Source organism: Hemitrygon akajei, chromosome 1 (assembly GCF_048418815.1).
Source record: "Hemitrygon akajei chromosome 1, sHemAka1.3, whole genome shotgun sequence".
NCBI classification, from domain to species: Eukaryota; Metazoa; Chordata; class Chondrichthyes; order Myliobatiformes; family Dasyatidae; genus Hemitrygon; species Hemitrygon akajei.
In genome coordinates, this window is record NC_133124.1 from 137,023,042 (window position 1) to 137,046,756 (window position 23,715).

Consider the following 23,715-nt stretch of genomic DNA (forward strand, 5'->3'; position numbering starts at 1 on the left):
CTCAGACAAATACAAAAATTCCATGCTAGCAATAGCATTATCTAATGAGCAACAACGTGCTGAAGGTCATGCAGCATCTGTGGGAGAAAACAACCTGAAAACATTTCAGGTCAAAACCCTACAGCAAAATTGTCAACGTTTCAAGTCAAAACTCCGCAACTGAGCCACTTATGGAACCCTATTTAAAATAGATAAGTGTGAGAATACTGTATTTAAAATACTTCACTGGCTATTAATGCTGTCGTCAGAGGTCATGAAAGGTGCTACAAATGTAAATTGTTACCATGGTATTAAAATGTCCAGGACGTTCATGACAGACCCCTCCCCTTACCAAGAAAAAGTTTGCCACATGGTTGACTGCCTCAGTTATGTTACCATATTTCTCACTTTGACAATGAACTCCTATCATTGTCTTTTTCTTATCTCTGTTTCCTCCAGCTTTGGTGGCTATGTTGAAAGACACACAACAGCCATCAATGTTACTTCATGGATTCTGCGCAAAAGTCCTCAAAGTGTCTCTGAACCACAGCCACAGTTTCAGATTATTGTAACTGTAATTTCATGAAGGATCTGTTCACAGGATAACTCAATAAATGAGCTAATCCTTAAATGCATAACAGGAATTTGAAATTTAAATTCATTTGGAAGTATAAATAAACATTAAAATGGCATGAAAGATTGAAAGCAAAATAGTAAATAATTAGTGTACAGTTTCAAAAACAGTGCAATTTTAAATATAAGAATACTGGAGATGCTGGGAATCTTGAGCCATACACACAAAATGCTGGAGGAACTCAGCAAGTTAGGCAGAATCTATGGTGAGAATAAACAGATGAGGTTTTGGGTCAAGACCCATCATCAATCCTGTGTGTTACTGTGTTTTTAATAATTGGGTCACTTACTTCAGAGGTGTTTGTTGGGTATTGAAATGGTTAATAAAACACACACAAGTCTTCCAAAAAACACAAATCTTTATCATTTGTGAGCTGTAGTGAGACCATACAGTAAAATAAACTTAGAACTAAAATTTGCAGTTCTCTTTCAACTTTTACATCAGCAATCTCAGTTTTATTTGAAAACTGTACTCTTCCTTTAACTATTAAAACTAAACCACTTTCATCTTTTTTCATGCTTTTGATTCCATTAACATTAGAGACACATGAAATTCTGCAAATGCTGAAAACCTTAAGCAACACACAAAGGAGCAGGTTGAGCAGCATCTGTGAACGGAAATAAACAGTCAACATTTTGGACCAAGATGCTTCATCAGGACTGGAAAGGAAGCGGACGAAGCCAGAACAAAAAGATGGGGGTGGGGAAAGGGAGGATGACGTGTGAAGCTTGAAGGAGTAGAAGCTGGTAGGTAATAGGTGATACCAGGTGAGGGGGAAGGTGGGTGGGTGGGGAAGTGAGGAATGATGAGAGAAGCTGAGAGGTGATAAGTGGAAGAGGTAAAGGGATGAAGGAGGAATCTGATAGGAGAGGACAGTGGACCATGGAATAAAGGGGAGGCGGGGAGGTGGTGGGTGGCGAAGAGGGGAACGGCTATCAGAACTTAGAGATTCTCTGGATTCTCTGCAACTTCCGTCACCTCCAAGAGAATAATCCTACCACCAGGCACATCTTTCCCTTCAACTCACCCTACCCATCCGGATTCCAACTTCCAAACTCACATGCATGTCCAAACTGATGGCTGGGTGTAGGGGGGAGGGGGAGAGTCACTATCCTTCGAGACCCCTGCCCTTATGGACCTCTGGCTTGGGATTTGAGGATCACTGTTCTAATCAGTGTTTGTTGACCCAATTGACATTCAGATCGTTGATTTTCGACTGCAGAGCATTTCAACCTGGACTCTGAATGCTGACTCCTGCCCAACTCCTCAATCTCCCTCATCCCTATCCTTAACTCTAAGCTGACCCGTAACTCCTCACACTGTCACCAGACTATCCCTATAAACCTAAACAATGAAGTCTGAGCCATGACATCAACAGACCTTACAGTTCAGCACCAACTTAACCCAAACATTGGCTCCTGTCCCTGACTCTTTATTTACTGCCCTTGACTCCCCAATGCCTGTTGCTAATCTCTAACCTGACCCCTAGCACCCCACGGTGTCCCCAAAGCAATAACTATGAATCTAAAAAACTCTGGACATCGCAGCTCGGTGCCATCTTGACCAGATCTTCCCATAATCTCTTCTCTCTTTCCTATTCCCCCAGCCTTTTCATTTTCCTCCATTCTGGTGGTCCATTTGCCCCTTCTCTTCTCTGTCCCCACCCTCCTTTCTTTATTCCATGGTCCACTATCCCCTCCTTCAGCCCTGTACTTTTTTGCCTATCACCTCCCCAGCTTCTCACATCAACCCACCCCACCCCCGCACCCACCCGCCTTACCCATTACCTGGTCTTGCCCATCACGTCACCTGTCAGCTTATATTCCTTCCCTCTTCCCCACCTTCTTATTCTGACTCTGTCCACTTCATTTCTAGTCCTGCTGAATGGTCTCGCCCCAAAATGTCAACTGTTTATTTCCCTGCATAGATGCTGCCCAACCTACTGAGTTGCTCCAGCATTTTGTTTGTGTTGTTCATTAAGATTAAAACATTATCTGAAAGTACCATGCTTTCCTTTAGAAGCTGATGATTTAACCTACTTAATTAATCTATTGTACCTATTATCTATTTCTTCTGTATTGCTACTAGAAGGCTTGAATATCTTTTGGTTTACAGTTCAAATTAAGAGTTTTATGCAAAACATAAACAGCTTAATCTGTTTTCCAATGCTGCAAAGCATCAGCAGCGTTTTCTGCTCTCTATCATGAGACAACATCTGCCGGAAGTAAATTCCTTGTATGTGCATAGGTACTTGGCGATTAAAGTCTGATTCTGATTCTGATGTACTGTTTTGAAACAATGGCATCAAAACAAATTGCCATTTTAAAACCAGTAAAATATGTTCAATCTATCACTACTTTGGCTGAAACAACAATCCAAATAAGCCAGAATCAAACATCACCACATATCACTGAGGGCTCATGCCACACAATGCATTTCCACATGCAGAGAAACAACTCACCATACTGTCATAACGCTCCCGGTTGAAACTATCTTGGGATATGGTGCTCAATGTTTCATCATCTGAATTCTATGAACAGTTCAGGTAAATCAAATATGGAACAAGTCTTGATGACAGTTATATCAGTTTCAAGAAACTTAACAGGTCTCTTTTTTTAAAAATGTACAGCTCTTCACATGAGAATGCAAATGAGATAAAAGACTTTAATTTAAAAATACTCCAAGACTCCAAATGAACAGTTAATTGTTAAACTGTTAAATGTTCAACAGTTCAGCTGTAAGGTAATTTTCACCTTCAAATGACAACTAATTTTAATCAAAAACATAACAAGTTTACAATTATTCAAGAAATAACTCTTAAGTTTTCAGAGAGTTATGAATAAAGATAAATCAGGACATTGAGTGAAAATACTAAATTAGAGGAGGACAAACTATAACATTATTAGACAGGAGCTAGGAAGAGTAAACAGGGAGCAGCTGAATTTAGAAAAGTCCACATCAGGCATGTGGGAGTCAGTTAAAGACTAGCTGATCAGAATTCAGGACCCAGATGTTTTAGTGAGGAGGAGCGACAAGGATGGCAACATACAGTGACTCTGGATGATGAGAGATGTTGTAAGTTTACACAAAAGCAAAAGTAAACTTACGTTAGGTTAAGGAAGCTGAAATCAGACAGGTACTTAAGGAACATGAAGAAAGTAGGAAAAAACTCAAAGGGATTAACAGGGCCATTAAATGTCTTTGGCAAGAAGGATTAAGGAAAATACAAAGGAATTTTATACATATACGAAAAAGAGGATAACTAGAGACCTCTCAAGGGAATTTATATCTGAAGTTAGTGGATATGGGTGAGATACTGAACAAACATTCACCAAGAAGAAGAACATATAGTGCCTTGAAAATGTATTCAATCCCCAGCTGTTTGTTCACATAAATGTGTACTACAACCAGGATATTGATCAATTTAACAGAATTTTTATTTGTTAATCACATGCTGCTTTTTTCAGGGCATGAAAAACTAAAAATTCAAAGACTGAACCATCAGCAGTTCAAAAATATTCATTCCCCTTTGCTCAGTACTTAGTTGAACCACCTCTCGCAGCTACTTCAGCCAGTAGTCATTTTGAATAAGTCTATTAACTTTGCATGACCTGATGGAGCAAGATTTGTCAATTTCTTCTTGCAAAATTGCTCAAGCTGTGCCAGATTTGTTGGGTAATGGTGGTGGACAGCAATCTTGAGGTCTTGTCAGAGATGTTTGGTAGGTCAGGACTCTGACTGGGCCACTCAAGGACATCAGTTTTCTTTATTTGAAGACACTCCATAGTTGCTCTGGCAGTGTGCTTTGGATTATCATCTTGCTGAAAGATGAACTCCCCCCCCCCCCCCCCAGTTTAAGCTTTCTGGCAGAGGCTAGCAGGTTTTTATCCACGATCTCTGTCTATTTAGTAGCATTCATCTTCCCATCAATTCTGACCAGATTTCCATTCCCTGCTGCTGAAAAGTATCCCCATAGCATGATGCTACCCCCACCACACTTTACAGTAGGGATGGTGTTACCTGACTGATGCACACTATTAGATTTACACCACACACACCACTAAAAAAAAAATAACCTTGTATAAAGACATTGCAAAGTGACACTTAGAAGATGCTGTAAAGATGTAGAAGTAGTGCTTGTGGTCCAATGAGACACAACATGAAGCAGTATATGTGGCATATATCTTATGCTGCCCATCAGCCAGGTAACACCATCCCTACGGTAAAGTATGGTGTAGATAGCATCAGCAGGACAACGACCCAAAGCCTACTGCCAGAGCAACTATGGAGTGGCTGATGTCCCTGAGTGGCCCAGTCAGAGTCCTGACCTTAATCTGATCGAACATCTCTGGCAATACCTCAGGTTTGCTGTCCACCACAGCTCCTGAACTAACCTGGCACAGTTTGAGCAATTTTGCAAGGAGGAATGGCAAATCTTGCTCCATCAACATAGTGCAAAGCTAATAGAAAGGTAGAAAATTTATTGATCCCAAAGGAAATCACAATGCACAGATATACAAATATTAGAAGAGAAGAAAGAAAGAATAAAAAAGTAAGGGTCTTGGACCGAAATGTTGACTGCTCATTTCAACGGATGCTGCCCGACTTGCTGAGTTCATCCAGCTTGTTTGTACGTGTTGACTTGACCACAGCATCTGCAGTGTACTTTGTGTTTAATAAAAAAACAAGTTACCTCAAACAATAAAACAGGAGGAGATCATCACTACCCTGGCTACAGGTTGACTCATTATAGAGCCTAATGGCTGAAGGTTAGAATGACTTCATATAGCGCTCTTTGGAGCAGCACAGTTGTTTTAGTCTATTACTAAATGTGCTCCTCTGTTCAGTCAAGCTGGCATGCAGTGGGTGAGAAACACTGTCCAGAAATGCCAGGGTTTTCAAGAGTGTCCTTTGTTCTACCACAGCCTCCAGTGTGTCCAGTTTGACTCCTATAACAGAGACAGCCTTTCTAATCAGTTTATTAAGCTTGTTGGCATCACCCATGTTGATATCATTGCCCCAGCACACCAGTGCATAGAAGATTGTATTGGCAACAGCATATTGGTAGAATATGTGAAGGAGAGGCCTACATAATCAGCCTCCTCAGGAAGTAGAGGCAACTCTGGCTCTTCGTGTACACAGCCTCTGTGTTGGTGCTCCATTCAAGTCTGACATCCAGGTAAACCCCCAGGTACTTGTAGGTCCTCACCACATCCACATCCTCACCACCAATAGTAACAGGGAGCAGTGCAGGCTTAGTTTTCCTAATGTTGGTCTTCCTAATATCCATCACCAGCTCCTTTGTCTTACTGATGATGAGCTGCAGATGATTCAGCTTGCACCACTTGACAAAGTATTTATCCTTCTGTCCTCCCTTTATACACCCAACTATTGCTGAGTCATCAGAGAATTTCTGCAGATGATATTACTCAGTGTTGTATGTATCTAAAGTCTGAGGTATACGGGGTAAACAGGAAGGGAGACTTAATCAAAAAGACTAATGGCTGAAATAGCTGCGTGAGGTGGTTCAACTGAGTACTGAGCAAAGAGCAAAGAGGGATAAATACTTTTGAAGTGTTGACATGTCAGTTTTTGAATTATTAGTTTTTCATGCTTTACAACCTTCCCTATATTTTAGGGTTGTACTGTGAAAAAGGAGCATTTTATTCACAAATTAAAAATTCTCAGTTAAAATTATTAAAATTCCTGGTTATAACATTAATTTATGTGAACAAAGGGCTGGGGCTAAATACTTTTTCAAGGCACTGTAGAAGATAGCAAACTGAGTTTAAGGTATGCTAATAATCTACAGTACGTCAGAATGATGGAAGAAATGGTTTTGAGTCTAATGAAGATCATTAAGGTGGATAAATCCCCAGAGCCTTATAGGATCTATCCCAAGTTATTGAGAAAGGCATGAGAGGAGATTGCTGCGATGTTGGCAAAGACCCTTATATTGTTCACTGGCCTATAATTTCCTGGATTATCTCTACTGACTGTTTAAAAAAGGCAAGAGAGATTGAAACATAGAAAACCAATAGCACAATACAAGCCCTTCGGCCCACGATGCTGTGCCAAACATACTTACTTTAGAAATTACTTAGGGTTACCCATAGCCCTCTATTTTTCTAAGCTCCATGTATCTATCCAGGAGTCTCTTAAAAGATCCTATCGTATCTGCTTCCACCACCGTCGCCAGCAGCCCATTCCACGCACTCACCAATCACAGCGTAAAAAAAAACTTACCCCTGACCTTTACTCTGTACCTACTTCCAAGCACCTTAAAACTGTGCCCTCTTGTGCTAGCCATTTCAGCCCTGGGAAAAAGCCTCTGACTATCCACACAATCCATGCCTCTCATCATCTTATACACCTCTACCAGGTCACTCTCATCCTCTGTCGCTCCAAGAAGAAAAGGCCAAGTTCAGCCAACCTATTCCATAAGGCATGCTCCCCAATCCAGGCAACATCCTTGTAAATCTCCTCTGCACCCTTTCTATAGTTTCCACATCCTTCCTATAGTGAGGTGACCAGAACTGAGCACAGTACTCGTAGTGGGGTCTGACTAGGGTCCTATATAGCTGTAACATTAACTTTCGGCTCTTAAACTCAATCGCATGGTTGTTGAAGACCAATGCACCATATGCCTTCTTGACCACAGAGTCAACCTGCGCAGCTGCTTTGAGTGTCCTATGGACTCGGACCCCAAGATCCCTCTGATCTTCCACACTGCCAAGAGTCTTACCATTAATACTATATTCTGCCATCACATTTGACCTACCAAAATGAACCACCCCACACTTATCTGGGTTGAACTCCATCTGCCACTTCTCAGCCCAGTTTTGCATCCTATCAATGTTACGCTGTAACCTCTGACAGCCCTCAACACTATCCACAACATCCCCGACCTTTGTGTCATCAGTAAATTTACTAACCCATCCCTCCACTTCCTCATCCAGGTCATTTATAAAAATCCCGAAGAGAAGGGGTCCCACAACAGATCCTCGAGGCAGGATCCAGGAAATTATAGATTAGTGAGTCTCACATCAGTGCTACGGAAGCTATCCATGGGGATTTTTAGGGAAAGTATTTACTCACCTTTGGAAAAACATTGGCTTACTTGGGATAGTCAGCATGACATTGTGCAGGGCAGATCATGTCACACAAACTGCATCATTATTCAGAATACTGAATGCAGGAACTGGGACATCAACAGTTGTTGATAAGGCCTCATTTAGAGTACTGTGTGCAGTTCTGGTCACCCTGCTATTGACATGGAGAGGATGCAGAAACAATTTACAAGAATATAAACACAATTTGAAAGGGAGGGGCAGTGGGGTACTTAGATCATAATGGGAGGCTGGATAGGCTAGCACTTTCTCTCACCCCTCCCCCCCCGCGTGGAGCAAAGGGGACGTTAGAGGTATGTTATTCTGACTGCAATCAGCAGTGAAGTGGAAAGGTCAATGCTGGGACCTGTTATTTGTGATATACATAGACTTGGATAAAAATGTGGATGAACTGATGAGCATGTTTGAAATCAACACAAAAATTGGTAGAATTTTGGGTACTAAAGAAGGGCATCAAAATATAGAGCAGATATGGACAGAGAAATGGCAAACAGAGTTTAATCCAGTCAAGGGTGAGGTGTTGCATTTTGGAGGTCAAATGTAAGGGGAAAGAACAGAGTAAATTATAGGAACCTTAGCAATATTGATGCAAGAGGGATCTTGGTGTCCAACTCCAAAGACCCCTCAAATTGGCAACACCACGAGATAGGATTATAAAGGTGGTGTATGGTATGTTTGCCTTCATTGGTCAGAGCGCAAGGAAGTTAAGTGGCATCTGTATAAGATTTTGGTTAGGTTGTTTTGTTTGCGGTTAGGGCACCCCATTACAGAAAGAATGTGGATGTTTTGAAATTGAAGATGAATATAACATGGATGCCTGGATTACAGAGCATGAGCTATAATGAATGGTTGGACAAAGGTGTGGTGTTTTCTCTGGAACATTAGAAGTTGAGTGGTGATGTAATAAAAGTATACAAAATTTTGAGAGGCATAGATAGATAAGATAGACAGAATCTTTTTCCCAGGTGAGAAATAGCAAATACCAGAGAACATAGCTGTGGTTAATAGGGGGAAAGGTTTAAAGGAAATGTGCTGAGTATTTTGTTTTACATAGAGACTGGTAGGTGCCCAAAATGCACTGCCAAGGGTAGGGTTGAACAATCCTAACATTTAAGAGCCATTTAGGTAGACATAAACATGCAGGGAATGGAGATATGAATCATGTGTAGCCAGACAGGTTTAGTATAATTTGGCATCATGATCACCATGAAACACCTGTTCCTATCCTGAACAATTCTATGTTAAATAAATGGTTAAAGTGCAGTTCCTGAAATCATTAAATTCCAAGGGAAAGCAGTGCCAATTCCAGTGGATGAAATACATTTGTCACAAACTTATTTGAAATAATAATTTGAAAGGATCACAGCGACTATTATGAAGAGCCCAAATGCAGAGAAAAAAAGGACAGAAATCAAGATCTGGAGAGGCACTGAAGAAAACTCCTGCCTTGGAGTCAAAAGGTATAGACCATCTATATATATTTAGATATAATACAAACTTATTATTCAAGAAACACACACAAAATGCTGGTGGAACGCAGCAGGCCAGGCAGCATCTATAGGAAGAAGTACAGTCAACGTTTCGGCTGAGACCCTTCTTCAGGGTTCCACCAGCATTTTGTGTGTTTTGCTTGAATTTCCAGCATCTGCAGATTTCCTCATGTTTGCGAACTTATTATTCAGCACTGTTTCAAACAGAACATCAGGGAAATGAATTGCATTTTGCAAAGGAAGAAAGCAAAGAGTAACCCCATTCTGATATCGAGTTAATCTTGGCAAGACCAAAAGTCCACACAATTTAAAGGTCATACCCAGAGAGGGAACTCTATTACAATGCTGAAGATAAAATCTCCTGACTTATTCAAATGGTCATCTATCTCCATCTGTCTCTGCATCTTTCACCAGAATAATTGCTCACTAGGGAACAAATCTTTGACTATTCAGTAACTTATTGGCAATTATTCCATCCATTTCTGAAGCTTTGTATAAAGCTTGCTGAGGGGCAAAGAACGGTGAGGGGGAGGGGATGGGGCAGGGCAAGGGGGAGTGGGAGGGAATAGGCAGCTAGTGCACAGTACTCCTGTGGTCATTTCACTCAATGATAAGTACACCACTTTGTGGTTGTTGGGGGGGGGGTGGGGTATGACTTACCCAGGGTGGGGGGTGGGGGGGAGCCACAGTGACAGGTACCTGGCATTGAGTATGACATTGTGCTCAGAATGGAAGGGGAGAGAAGAGGAGTGCAGTAGTGATAGGGGATTCCATAACTAGAATCTGGGGAAGGTATGACCTGTGCAAAAAGGGCAGTTTACACCTGAACCCAAAGGGGACTAATATCCTTACGGGCAGGTTTGCTAGAGCTGATGGGGAGGGTTTAAACCTAATTTAGCAGAGGCATAGGAACCTCAGTGATAGGGCTGAGGATGGGGCAGTTGGTATGCAAGTAGATGCAGCGTGTAGCGAGACAGTGAGGATAGACAGGTAGATAGGGAAAATTTGCAGCCAGTAGGATGAGTTAAAGTATAACATGGGGCAAAATTGAAAAAGGTGATGAATACAGAACTGAAGGTGTTATATTTAAATGTACACAGTGTACAAAATAAGTTAGATGATCTTGTACGGCAGAAAGAGATTAGCAGGTATGAATTTGTGGGCATCACTGAGTTGTTGCCCACAACATCATAGCTGGGAGCTTAACATCCAAAGATACAAATTGTATCAAAACAACAGGCAAGTAGGCAGAAGGGCTAGGGTGACTCTGTTGGTAAAAAATGAAATCAAATCATTAGAAAGAGGCAAGACAGGCTGGGAAGATGTAGAATCCTTGTGGGAAGAGTCAAGAAACCGTAAGGGTAAAAAGACCCTGATGCGAGTTACATAAAGGCCTCTGAACAGTAGCCAAGATGTGGGATACGGAGATCAACGGAGATAGAAAAAGGGCACTACTACCGTAGTGATAGAGGATTTCAATATACAGATAGATTGGAAAAATCAGGTTGGTGCTGGACCCCAAGAGAGGGAATTTGTAGAATGCTTACAAGGCGACTTCTTACAGCAGCTTGTCATTGAGCAAATTTGGGGAAAGAGAATTCTGGATTCAGTGTTATATGATGAACCAGATTTTATTAGAAACTTTAAGATAAAGGAAACCTCAGGAGGCAGTGATCATGATGAGACAGAATTCACTCTACAGTTTAAGAGAGAGAAGATAAAGTCAGATGTCTCAGTATTCCAGTGGAGTAAAAGGAATTATAGACGCATGAGAGAGAAGATGGCTAAAGTTAATTGGAAGGGGATACTAGCAAGGATAATGGCAGAACAGCAATGGCTTGAATTTCTGGGGGCAATTCAGAAGGCACAGGATAGATAAATCACACAAATGAAGTAGTATTCTAAAGGGAGGATGAGGGAACTGTGGCTGACAAGGGAAGTCAAAGACAACATAAAAGCAAAAGAAAGGACAGATGATAGAGCAAAGATTAGTGGGAAGTTAGAGGATTGGGAAACTTTTAAAACCAAAAGAGGACAACAAAAAATGCAATAAGGAGAGAAAAGATGAAAGGTATACTTGTCATAATATAGAAGAGGATAACAAAAGGTTTTTTTTCATGTATATAAAGATTAGAAAATATATAAAAAGTGAAAGAGAGGCAAGAGTGAATTATCAGATCACTGGATAGGTCAGAATGGGGAACAAATAGTGGATGAACTTAATAAATGTTTTGCATCAGTCTTCAGTGTGGAAGACTCGAGCAGTATGCCAGAAATTCAAGAGTGTTGGGAATGTAGTTACCATTAATAAGAGAAGGTCCTTGGAAAGCTGAAAGGTCTGATGACAGACAAGTAAACTGGACCAGATAGACTATAGGCCAGGGTTCTGAAAGAGATAGCTGAAGAGATTGTGGAGGCATTGCTAATGATCCTTCAAGAATCACTAGTTTCTGGAATGGTTTCCAGAGGAATGGAAAACTGCAAATGTTACTCCACTCTTTAACATGGAAGGGAGGCAGAAGAAAAGAAATTATAGGTCAGTTAGCCTGATTTCAGTGGCTGGAAGATGTTGGGAGTTAATTAATAAGGATGAGGTTTCAGGGTACTTGGAGGCATATGATAAGCCAAAGTTAGCATGGTTTCCCTAAGAGAAAATCTTGGGTGAAAAATCTGTTCGAATGCTTTGGGGAAATAATAGGCGTAACAGACAAAGAATAGTGAGTGGATGTTGTTTACTTGGATTTTCAGAAGGCCTTTGACAAGATGCCACACAAGGCTGCTTAACAAGGTAAGTGCCCATGGTATTACAGGAAAGTTACAAACGGGGATAGAAGATTGACTGAATGGAAGGAAGAAAAAAAGTGGGAATAAAGGGGATCTTTTCTCGTTGGCTGCTGCTGACAAGTGGTGTTTAAGAGGGGTTGGTGTTAGGAAGGCTTCTTTTCACATTATATGTCAATAGTTTGGATGATGGAATTGATGGCTTTGTGGCCAAGTTTGTGGATGAAATGCAGACAGGTGGAAGGGCAGGCAGTGTTGAGGAAACAGGGAGACTGTATAAGGACTTTAACTGATTCGGTGAATGGGCAAAGAAGTGCCAGATGGAATATAGTGTATAGTCATGCACTTTGAAAGATGAAATAAAGGCATAGACTATTTTCTAAACAGGGAGAAAACTAAAAAATCAGAGGTACAAAGGATTTTGGGTGTCCTCTTGCAGGATTCCTTACAAATTCCTGCAGGTTGAAATGGTGGAAAGGAAGGCAAGTACAATGTTAGCATTCATTTCAAGAGGACTAGAATGTTAAAGTAAGGATGTAATGCTGAGGCTTTATAAGGTATTGATCAGACCACACTTTTGAGTATTGTGAGCCCCTTATATAAGAAAAGATGGAGACGGTCCACAGGAGGTTCATGAAAATTATTCTAGGTATCAAAAATTTAATGTACAAGGAGCATTTGATGGATCTGGGCCTGTACCTGCTGGAGTTTAGAAGAATGAGAAGGGGATCTCATTGAAACCTACCTATCAAATATTGAATGGCCAAGATAGTGTGAACATGCGGAAGATGGTTCCTATATTGGGTGAGTCTAGGACGAGAAAGCACAGCTTCAGAATAAAGGGATGTCCATTTGGTACAGAGATGAGGAAATATTTCTTATAGTTAGAGGATAGTGAATCTATGGAATTCATTGCTACTGACTTTTGTGGAGGCCAAGTCATTGAGTATATTTAAAGTGGAGGATGATAGGTTCTTGATTAGTCAGGGCTTCACAGGTTACAAAGAAAAGGCAGGAGAATGGGATTGAGAGGGATAATAAATCTGCCATGATAGAATGATGGAGCAAACTCAATGGGGCTGCGTGGCCTAATTCTGCTCTATGTCTTATGATATTATTTAAGAAAAAAGTAATGGATCAGCATTTATAATAGAGTAAAACAATGTTATATATAACAAAAGATATAATCTCAAGAAAATAAAATTATAGGGATTTCTGAAAGAGAAATAGTGTTTAAAGTTCATATTTGGATTTTCAGAAGGCCTTCAGCTGGGATTTAAATACTAGATTCTGAAAAGTATTAAGTAATATAAAAATTGAATATGAAAGTGCACAGAATAGTGAACTAGCATTATCCAATGGAATAGCAGAACTTGCACAAGGTCCTGTAAGGGCTCTTTCTGCTCCTACTGCCTATTGTATGTTCTGAAATCATTATACAGGTCAACTCATTCAAGTTACATACTACAGTGCAATTTCTATCATTCACTGTATTTATATCTACAGTGGAATAAATTTCTACTGCAGCGCCTTATTCTTTTTAGAATACACTGCTGCTTTAATCAATAACTTAAGGAATTAACTGGGAACTATTCACATGCTCAGACACTTTCCTTACCCAAGGGCTGTTGTGTAATGAGCTTGTTTGGGAAGAAACGCTGCTTCCAGTTGGCTGTGAAAAAAGCCATGATTTTAAAAGCTGTCCACTATCTCAATTATGCATTTCTTTGAAATGTGCCATGCACTCAACAAAGGAAACTTACAGTTCTTGAGTTATATCTCCAATGACGACTATGAAGCCTGTCATCACATAGTGATGCCTACAAATATAAATCATGGGCAGATATTTAACTGTTAGAGTAATATGTTCTAATTTGGAAGGCAACCATATTGATAGCATCATAGCCACTGATTCTCTCTACATATTACAAATTTTAAAATTAAACAAGTTTCTGGCCAAACACTCCAGCACTTCAAACCAGTTCATATTTTGATAAAATATAACAACCAGAGAGCAGAGCATTGTTCTTATAATTTTGCAAAGCTTAATACAAGCAATATTTTAATTTTTGTGAGTTAAATTAGCTGAATAGGAATAACAAAGTTACTGTTTCAACATTGTTCAAGTCAGCTTCTTATCAGATTCATTTTGCCTGTGTAAACTGACATGCATTGATTAAACTTATTATATATAATCTATGATCTTGAAAAAATGAGTTAATTGAAGTTAGTCAAACTGAAGTTGCTTCCAGGTTCCCAAAGACATCAGATGATGTGAGCAGTTGCCTTGCATCCCGGTTAGAAGGTTCCAATCCAAGAACAGCAGCAAACAGATTCTGGAATAATGCAGCATGGATACAGACCCCTTGGACTTAACAGTCAATGCAGTGCCCATCCAACTTGCCCTAATTACCTGCATTCAGCCTACATCCCTCCATATATCCTATCCAAGTACTTCTTAAATTATAGTGTTGTATCTACCTCAACCACTTTCCCTGGCAGCTCTTTCCATAGAATCACCACCCACTGCATGAAAAGTTGCCCCTCAAGTTCCTTTCAAATCTTTCCCCTCTCACTCTAAATCAATGCTCCTAGTTTTGGATTCTCCTACCTTGGGAAAAGGCCATCTCACTCATAATTTTAAACATTTTGATAATGTTGCACCCTTATTCTCCTACATTTGAAGGACTAAAAGAACCTCTTCCTATAACACAGGCCCTCTAGTCCTGGCAACATCCTTGTAAATCATTCTGGCTTAATCTTGTCCTTTCTATAATAGGGAGATCAAAAAAAACTACACAGTACTCCGTGTGACCTCACCAAAGGCTTATTCAACTGCAACATAATGCACCACCTCCAATGTGCAGCTACCTGACTGATGCCTTTTTTCAGCACCCTGTCTACCCATGACACCACCTTCAACGAACCATGCACATGTACTCTGAATCCCTCTATTCACTCCCTCGTGACCTACCATTCATAGTACAAATTTCTAGACTGGTTTGACTTTTTAAAATGCATCACCTCCTTGTCTGTATAAAAAATTGTTTGCCAATCCTTGGTCCACTTCCCTAACCAGTCAAGATCCCCTGTAATCTGCACTAACTTCCTTCACTAACAACACTTGCAAATTTTGGCATCACTACAAACTTACTGATCAAGCCTTGTATATTGCAATCACTTGTATAAATAATGACTAACGAGGGTCCAAAAAGCAACTGATATGGTACACAGCTAGTAACCGGTCTCCATTTTAGAAACAACCTTCAACCATCTACCTTAGAACAGAGATGAGGAGGAATTTATTTACCCAGAGTCTAGTGAATCTGTGTAATTTATTAACAAATATGGCTATTTAGGCCAAGTCACTGGGCATATTTAAAGTGGAGGTTGATAGATTCATCATTATAAACACAAGAAATTCAGCAGATGCTGGAAATCAAAAGCAACACACAAAAAATGCTGGAGGAACACTGCGGGTCAGGCAGCATCTATGGAAATGAACCAACAGATGACATTTCAGGTCGAGACCCTTCATCAGGACTGGAAAGGAAAGGTGAAGACACCAGAATAAAAAAGGTGGGAGAAAAAGGAAAAAGGACAGCTAGAGGGTGATGTCAGGCAGTGGAAAAGATTAAGGACTGGAGAGAAAGGAATCTGATAGGAGAGGAGAATGGACCATAGAAGAAAGGGAAAGAGGAGGGGACCCGATAGGCAGGTGAGAAGAGGTAAGAGGCCAGAGTAGGGAATAGAAGAAGAGGTGAGGTGTAGGGAAAAATTATTTTACCAGAAGGAGAAATCGATATTCATGCCACCAGGTTGGAGGCGAAGGTGTTGCTCCTCCACCCTGAAGGTGGCCTCATCTTGTCACAATAGGAGGCCATGGACTGACATGGACCCTGAGGCAGGTGTAATGATGAGAAATGTAGATATGTAGAAGTTGGACAGGTACATAGATTAGAAAGGTTTAGAAGATTATGGGCCAAACACTGGAAAATTGAAATAGTTTGGATGCGGCATCTTGGTCAGCACAGAATATTTGGGCTGAAGAGCATATTTCTGTGCTGTATAACTCTATAACTTGAATGAATCTCATCATATTTTCTCTTCTTTGTCATTAGGTCTTTCAAAGGTCCAGCAATTATGTTCATTTGAATAGTGGGGAAAAGACAAGGGAGTGAGTGATCTATTTCAATTAATTTTACATGCATTTAAATGTAAGTATTGAATGTTTATAAATTTAAATGTGCTTCTCAGCCCTTGATTAATCCTCTGGCATGTTTAGGGAGTCCTGGTTGCTGAAGGATATTCAAGCTTTGGTCAGGAAAAAGGAGGTATATGTCAGTTGGGATTAACTGCAAGGGATGTAGGAGGAGCGCACATCAACGGGCAATCAGGAGGGCAAAAGAGGGCATGGCATAGCTTGATAGGTAAGCAAAGAATCCAAAGAGATCCCTTAAAGGGTAAATATAGTCACCTATGATTTAAAGCCACAGGTGAAGGGCAAGGCTGTGAATGATTATCACTTGTCTGTATTTACCAGAAAGAAAGACATGGAAACCAGGGAATACAGAGAAGAAAATAATGATATCTTGAAATAGATCTACATTACAGAACAGGAGGTGCTGACATTCTTTAAGGACACAAAGTTAAGTAAATGTCCTGACCCTGACCAAGTGTATCCTAGGACATTGTGGTGAGAAAGTTACTGGAGGGGATTATGGGAGACAGAATCTGTCAGTATTTGGAAAGGCAAGGACCGATTCATGATAGAATGGTTTTGGGCTTGGGAAATGGTGTCTCACAAATTTGATTACTGTAAAAAAAAAAATTTCCAGGCATGATAAAGACAATTACTGTGGACTTGAGCAAGCTTTGACAAAGTCATTCATGGTAGGCTGGTCTATTAAGATATATCACATATGATCCAGGGTGACCAATCCAATTGGATACCAATTTGGTGGTAGGGTCAAGGAGTGATAGTGGACAGTTGTTTTTTTCCAAATTGGAGACTGACCAATGCAATGGTGCTTTTTATTTTTCCATCTATAATAATGAACTTGGTGAGAGGGTAGATAACATGGTTAGCCAGTTTGTGGTTGTCACCAAAATTAGTGGTATAGTGAACAGTGAAGAAGATTATCTATGATTACAACAGGATCTAGAAGTGAACTCTGGAAAGTGTGCAGTATTATATCTTGGGATGACAAACCAGGGCATGAATTATCTAGTACATGGTAGGTGCCCTGGGGAGCATTGTAGAACAGTGACCTTAGGGTACAGTTACATAGTTCCTTGCAACTGGTGACACAGGTAGACAGGGTGATAAAGATTAAATGTGGGTATGTGGTATGATTGCTTTCATCAGTCAGGATATTGAGTATAAGAGTTGGGGCCTCATGTTACAGCTGTCTAAGACACTGACAAGATAATGCTAAACCAAAAAGTATGCAAAAATTGTTTACAAGATTGTTACCAGGACTGGAGAGTTTGAACTACAAGAAGATGCCAGATAGACTGGGAATTTTCCCTGCTGAAGCATAGACAGCTGAGGAATGATCCTATAGAGTTACATAAAATTATGAGAGGCAGAAATAAAAAGAATAGAAGCATAGTTTTACCCATGGTAGGTGGATTCAAAACTAGAAGGCATAGTATCAACCTGGTCATTAAGGCACCTTATCAACAAAATAAAATGCCTTAATGACTACTACTAAGTGGCTTTAACATCTACCACCATGAAGTACTTCAGGAGGCTGGTCATGGTACGCATTGACTTCAACTTTCCAGACCTCAACCCATTGTAATATGCCTCCTGCGGAAACAAGTCTATGGCAGATGCCATCTCCTGGCCCTACACTCATCTTTGAAACATCTGGACAGTAAAGACACCTATATAAGCCTTCTGCTTATTGACTACAGTTCTATCTTCAATACTATTATTGCAAGGAAACTCAAGTTTTTGCATGGGGTTTAATGGTTTGCTCTCCAACTGGATCCTTGACTTTCTGACCAGACTGGAATCAGGAAGGATAGAAATAAACACTTCCTCCATGATTATTCTAAACACTGCTCCACAAGATGTGTCCTCAGCCCCCTACTCTATTCCTTGTACACACAGAACTACATGGTCAAATTCTGTTCTCACTCTCATCTACATTTTGCAGATGATACTGCTGTAGTAGCCTGCTTCAGAAATAATGATGTTGGAGTACATGAAAGAGAAAGAGAGCTTGGTAACATGGTGTCATGGCAACAACTTTTTCCTCAATGTTAACAATAAAGCTGGTCATTCACTTCAGATTCAGAAAAGAAGGCAGTGTATATGTTCCTGTGTTGAAGTTGAGAGGGCTGACCGCTTCAAATTCCTAGCTATGAACAACACCAGTAGACTGTCCTGATCCATATGTTGATGTCACAGCCAAAAAAGCTCATCAATGCCTCTACTTCCTTGGGAGGCTAAAGAAATCTGGCAGGTCCTCATCGAATCTATCCAATTTTTATCAACGCACTATAGAAAACAGAATGCACGGATGCACACCGGCTAACTATGGCAACTGCCCCTGCATGCAACCATTAGAAACTGCAGAGTTGTGAACACAATTCAGCTCATCACAGGAACCATCCTCTATGGATTCTGTCCATACTTCAACCTGCTTCAATAAATCAACCAGCATATTCAAAGGCTCCACCCACCCTGGATATTCTCTCTTCTCCTCGCTCCCTTGAGCAGCAGAAGACACAAAAGTCTGAAAGGATGCACAACCAAGATCAAGGGCAGCTTGTATTCCACTGTTATCAGACTCCTGAAGAGATCTCCTGTATCATAAGAAGGACTCTTGGCCTCACAAACTACTTCATTATAATCTTGCACTTTATCATTTAGCTGCACTGCACTTTTTCCAGTATGTTCTACACTTTATTCTGTATTGTTTATGTTTATCTTTATACACGTGACAGTAATAAACCAACAGCGATATCATGGTTGTGGAAACATGAGAGTGGAAAGATGTAAAACAGACATAGGGTTTGGAGGGAAAGCATCAAACAGAGGTTGGTGGGTATATGGAATGAACTGCCAGCGAAAGCACAGAGACAGATGCAATTATGACATTTAATAGTCGTTTGGATATGTACAGTGACAGGAAAGATATAAGCCAAATGCAACCAAATGAGACTCAAGCAGGTAGACATTTTGATCTGCACAGATGAAGGGCCTGTTTCTGTGCTGTATGACTCTACAAAACCTGCCATGAGAATAGACATTTGTGCTCTAAACATCAAGAGAGTACCTCAAATACTGCAATAAGTACACCACAAGCTCGTGCTGGTTATCACAAACAACCATTCTTTACTGCTGTTGCCTTAATGCCAAGTGCTTCATTGGTCTTTGCAGACATTAAAAAACTCTGCTTTAGAAATACTATTATTGTTATAAACAATCAACATTCCTCAAGATTTCATCTGCAGCCCATGCAGAACAGAAGTATACCAACCAAACTCTGACTTCGAATTAGACCAATGTTAGAAGATGCCTAAATAAGGAAAGATGTGTTTATACAAGTTAAGCATTATTATTAATTTCACTGTAACAATATGATCAATGAATTACAGTATACCAACCCTGTAACTCTTGGTTATTGTAGTTGAAGCACTGTAAGGAGAGGAAGGCTAAATTGGAAATTAAAGAATGGTGAGTCAAAATGAACATTCTCATTTATGCAACAGACTAGCAATCCTGTTATATCACACGAAAAGCAATTTTTTTTCAGGTCTTAAAATAGTATTTGTTAAAGTGGTGTAGAAGTGGTTCACCAGGATGTTGCTCAGACTATAAAGCATTAATTACAAGCAGAGGTTGGAAAAACCTGGCATGTTTTCTCAAAAGCATCAAAGGTTGAGTGGTGACCTGATAGAAGTATATACATTTATGAGAGGCACAGATGGGTAGATAGTCAGAATCTTTTTTTCCCCCCCAGAGTGGAAATGTCAAATACTAGTGAGCATAGTTTTAAGATGTTCAGGGAAAAAAATTAAAAGGCAATATGCGAGGCAATGCACGAAGTACAAGAAATAAAGTGGATGAGCTTGAGGCTCAGTTGGAAATTGGCAAGTATGACGTTGTAGGAACAACAGAGACATGGCTGCAAGAGGACCAGGGCTGGGAAATGAATATTCAAGGAATACGTCTTATCAAAAGGACAGACAGGTGGGCAGAGGGGGTGGGATGGCTCTGTTGGTGAGGAATGAAATTCAGTCCCTTGCGAGGGGTGACATAGAATCAGGAGATGTAGAGTCAGTATGGATAGAACTGAGAAATTGTAAGGGCAAAAAGTCCCTAATGGGAGTTGAATCCCATTAGGGCCCCCAAATAGTAGCCTGGATATAGGTTGCAAGTTGAATCAAGAGTTAAAATTGGCATATCGCAAAGGTAATGCTACGGTTGTTATGGGGGTTTTCAACATGCAGATAGACTGGGAAAATCAGGTTGGTACTGGACTCCAAGAAAAGGAGTTTGTGGAGTGCCTCCAAGATGGATTCTTAGAGCAGCTGGAGCCTACCAGGGAGAAGGCAATTCTGGATTTAGTGTTGTGTAATGAACCGGATTTGATAAGGGAATTCGAGGTAAAGGAGCCATTAGCAGGTAGCGACCATAATATAATAAGCTTTAATCTACAATTTGAGAGGGAGAAGGGAAAATCGGAAGTGTCAGTATTACAGTTGAACAAAGGGGACTATAGAGCCATGAGGGAAGAGCTGGCCAAAGTTGACTTTAAGGATACCCTAGCAGGGATGACAGTGGAACAACAATGGCAGGTATTTCTGGGAATACTACAGAAGGTGCAGGATCAGTTCATTCCAAAGAGGAAGAAAGATCGTAAGGGGAGTAAGGGACAACCATGGCTGACAAGGGAAGTCAAGGACAGTATAAAAATAAAAGAGAAGTATAACATAGCTAAGATGAGTGGGAAGCCAGAGGATTGGGAAACTTTTAAAGAGCAACAGAAGATAACTAAAAGGCAATACAGGGAGAAAAGATGAGGTACGAAGGTAAGCTAGCCAAGAATATAAAGGAGGATAGTAAAAGCTTCTTTAGGTATGTGAAGAGGAAAAAATTAGTTAAGACCAAAGTTGGGCCCTTGAAGACAGAAACAGGTGAATTTATTATGGGGAACAAGGAAATGGCAGATGAGTTGAACAGGTACTTTGGATCTGTCTTCACTAGGTAAGATACAAACAAACTCCCAGATGTAATAGTGGCCAGAGGACCTAGGGTAACGGAGGAACTGAGGGAAATTCACATTAGGCAGAAAATGGTGTTGGGTAGACTGATGGGACTGAAGGCTGATAAATCCCCAGGGCCTGATGGTCTGCATCCCAGGGTACTTAAGGAGATGGCTCTAGAAATTGTGGACGCATTGGTAATCATTTTCCAATGTTCTATAGATTCAGGATCAGTTCCTGTGGATTGGAGGGTAGCTAATGTTATCCCACTTCTTAAAGGAGAGAGAGAGAAAACAGGGAATTATAGACCAGTTAGCCTGACATCAGTGGTGGGGAAGATGCTGGAGTCAATTATAAAAAATTAAATAGCGGCACATTTAGATAGCAGTAACAGGATCGGTCTGAGTCAGCATGGATTTACAAAGGGGAAATCATACTTGACTAATCTTCTGGGATTTTTTGAGGATGTAACTATGAAAATGGACAAGGGAGAGCCAGTGGATGTAGTGTACCTGGACTTTCAGAAAGCTTTTGATAAAGTCCCACTTAGGAGATTAGTGGGCAAAATTAGAGCACACGTTATTGGGAGTAGGGTACTGACATGGATAGAAAATTGGCTGGCAGACAGGAAACAAAGAGTAGGGATTAACGGGTCCTTTTCAGAATGGCAGGCAGTGACTAGTGGGGTACCGCAAGGCTTGGTGCTAGGACCGCAGCTATTCACAATATACATTAATGATTTAGATGAAGGGATTAAAAGTAACATTAGCAATTTTGCAGATGACACAAAGCTAGGTGACAGTGTGAAATGTGAGGAGGATGTTATAAGAATGCAGGGTGACTTGGACAGGTTGGGTGAGTGGGCAGATACATGGCAGATGAAGTTTAACGTGGGTAAACGTGAGGCTATCCACTTTGGTAGCAAGAACAGGAAGGCAGATTACTGTCTGAATGGTGTCAAGTTAGGAAAAGGGGAAGTACAATGAGATCTAGGTGTCCTTGTTCATCAGTTACTGAAAGTAAGCATGCAAGTACAGCAAGCAGTGAAGAAAGCTAATGGCATGTTGGCCTTCATAACAAGGGGAGTTGAGTATAGGAGCAAAGAGGTCCTTCTGCAGTTGTTCAGGGCCCTGGTGAGACCACACCTGGAGTATTGTGTGCAGTTTTGGTCTCCAAATTTGAGGAAGGACATTCTTGCTATTGAGGGAGTGCAGCATAGGATCACGAGGTTAATTCCCGGGATGGCAGGACTGTCGTATGTTGTAAGATTGGAGCAACTGGGCTTGTATACACTGGAATTTAGAAGGATGAGAGGGGATCTGATTGAAACAAATAAGATTATTAAGGGACTGGACACACTAGAGGCAGGAAACATGTTCCCAATGTTGGGGGAATCCAGAACCAGAGGCCACAGTTAAGAATAAGGGGTAGGTCATTTAGAACGGAGTTGAGGAAAAACTTCTTCACCCAGAGAGTTGTGGATCTGCGGAATGCTCAGCCTCAGAAGGCAGTGGAGGCCAATTCTCTGGATGCTTTCAAGAAAGAGTTAGATAGCTCTTAAAGATAGCGGAGTCAAGGGATATGGGGAGAAGGCAGGAACGGGGTACTGATTGTGGATGATCAGCCATGATCACAGTGAATGGCAGTGCTGGCTCGAAGAGCCGAATGGCCTACTCCTGCACCTATTGTCTATTGTCAATTTTTTCTTTAGTCTTACATAAAGAGTGGTAGGTGCCTGAAACATGCTGCCAGGGAGATGGTAGATATCTGAATAGACAGGGAGTTGAGGGATACAGACAGAAAATGGGATTTGATAAAATGTCATCAAGGTTGGCATAGATACTATGGCTCATGAGCCTTATTCTGTAATGTACTGTCTTATGCTTACAAAAGTAGGTGCATAGGATTAAGTTGCATGAGATCCATGGTCAATTGGTACACCACATTCAAAATTGGCTTGGTCCTAGAAAACAAAGGGTAGTCGTGGAGAAGTGTTATTCTGTGACCAGTCATGTTCTCTGGGAATCAGTGCTGGGACCTCTATTGTTTGAGATATATGACTCGGTAGTAAGTGTAATGGGCTGATTACATTGTTTGTAGATGACACACAAATTAGCAGAGTTGTGAGAGTAAAGAAGACTGTCAACGGATACTGCAGGATATAGATCAGCTGCAGAAACTGCTGAAAAAGTCAGATGGAGTTTAATCCGGGCAACGTGAAGTGTTGCACTTTGGGAGGTCAAATGTAAGGGGATAAGAAATGGCGGAATATGGATGATAGGTTTCATCTAATTTGCCATCATGGTCGGCACAAAGGTCCTAAGCTGAGATGTTTGTTAGGAACATGGAAAACCTATAGCACAGTACAGACCCTATGGCCCACAAAATTGTGCCGAACATGTCCTTACTTTAGAACTAACTAGGCTTTCCCATAGCCCTCTATTTTTCTGAACTCCATGTACCTATCCAGGAGTCT

The 23,715-nt window shown here is 40.7% G+C and overlaps 1 protein-coding gene across 25 annotated transcripts in view; it reads right to left on the minus strand.

Moving 5' to 3' along the window:
* lrrfip2 (leucine rich repeat (in FLII) interacting protein 2) overlaps positions 1 to 23,715 on the minus strand; it is a 121,644-nt gene that overhangs the window by 64,450 nt on the left and 33,479 nt on the right. For 13 of the 25 annotated variants that reach the window (XM_073052390.1, XM_073052383.1, XM_073052207.1 and 10 more), the window contains 5 exons: positions 19,638 to 19,685; positions 19,511 to 19,549; positions 13,778 to 13,834; positions 13,633 to 13,686; positions 3,075 to 3,143 (listed from right to left, as the gene is read on the minus strand). The exons of 6 other annotated variants lie outside the window; for them this stretch is intronic. In XM_073052390.1, the coding sequence (XP_072908491.1) occupies positions 3,075 to 3,143; positions 13,633 to 13,686; positions 13,778 to 13,834; positions 19,511 to 19,549; positions 19,638 to 19,685 (267 nt within the window). The remainder of the gene's footprint in view (positions 1 to 3,074; positions 3,144 to 13,632; positions 13,687 to 13,777; positions 13,835 to 19,510; positions 19,550 to 19,637; positions 19,686 to 23,715) is intronic. 6 more of the 25 variants (XM_073052295.1, XM_073052217.1, XM_073052199.1 and 3 more) reach the window with 5 other exon arrangements.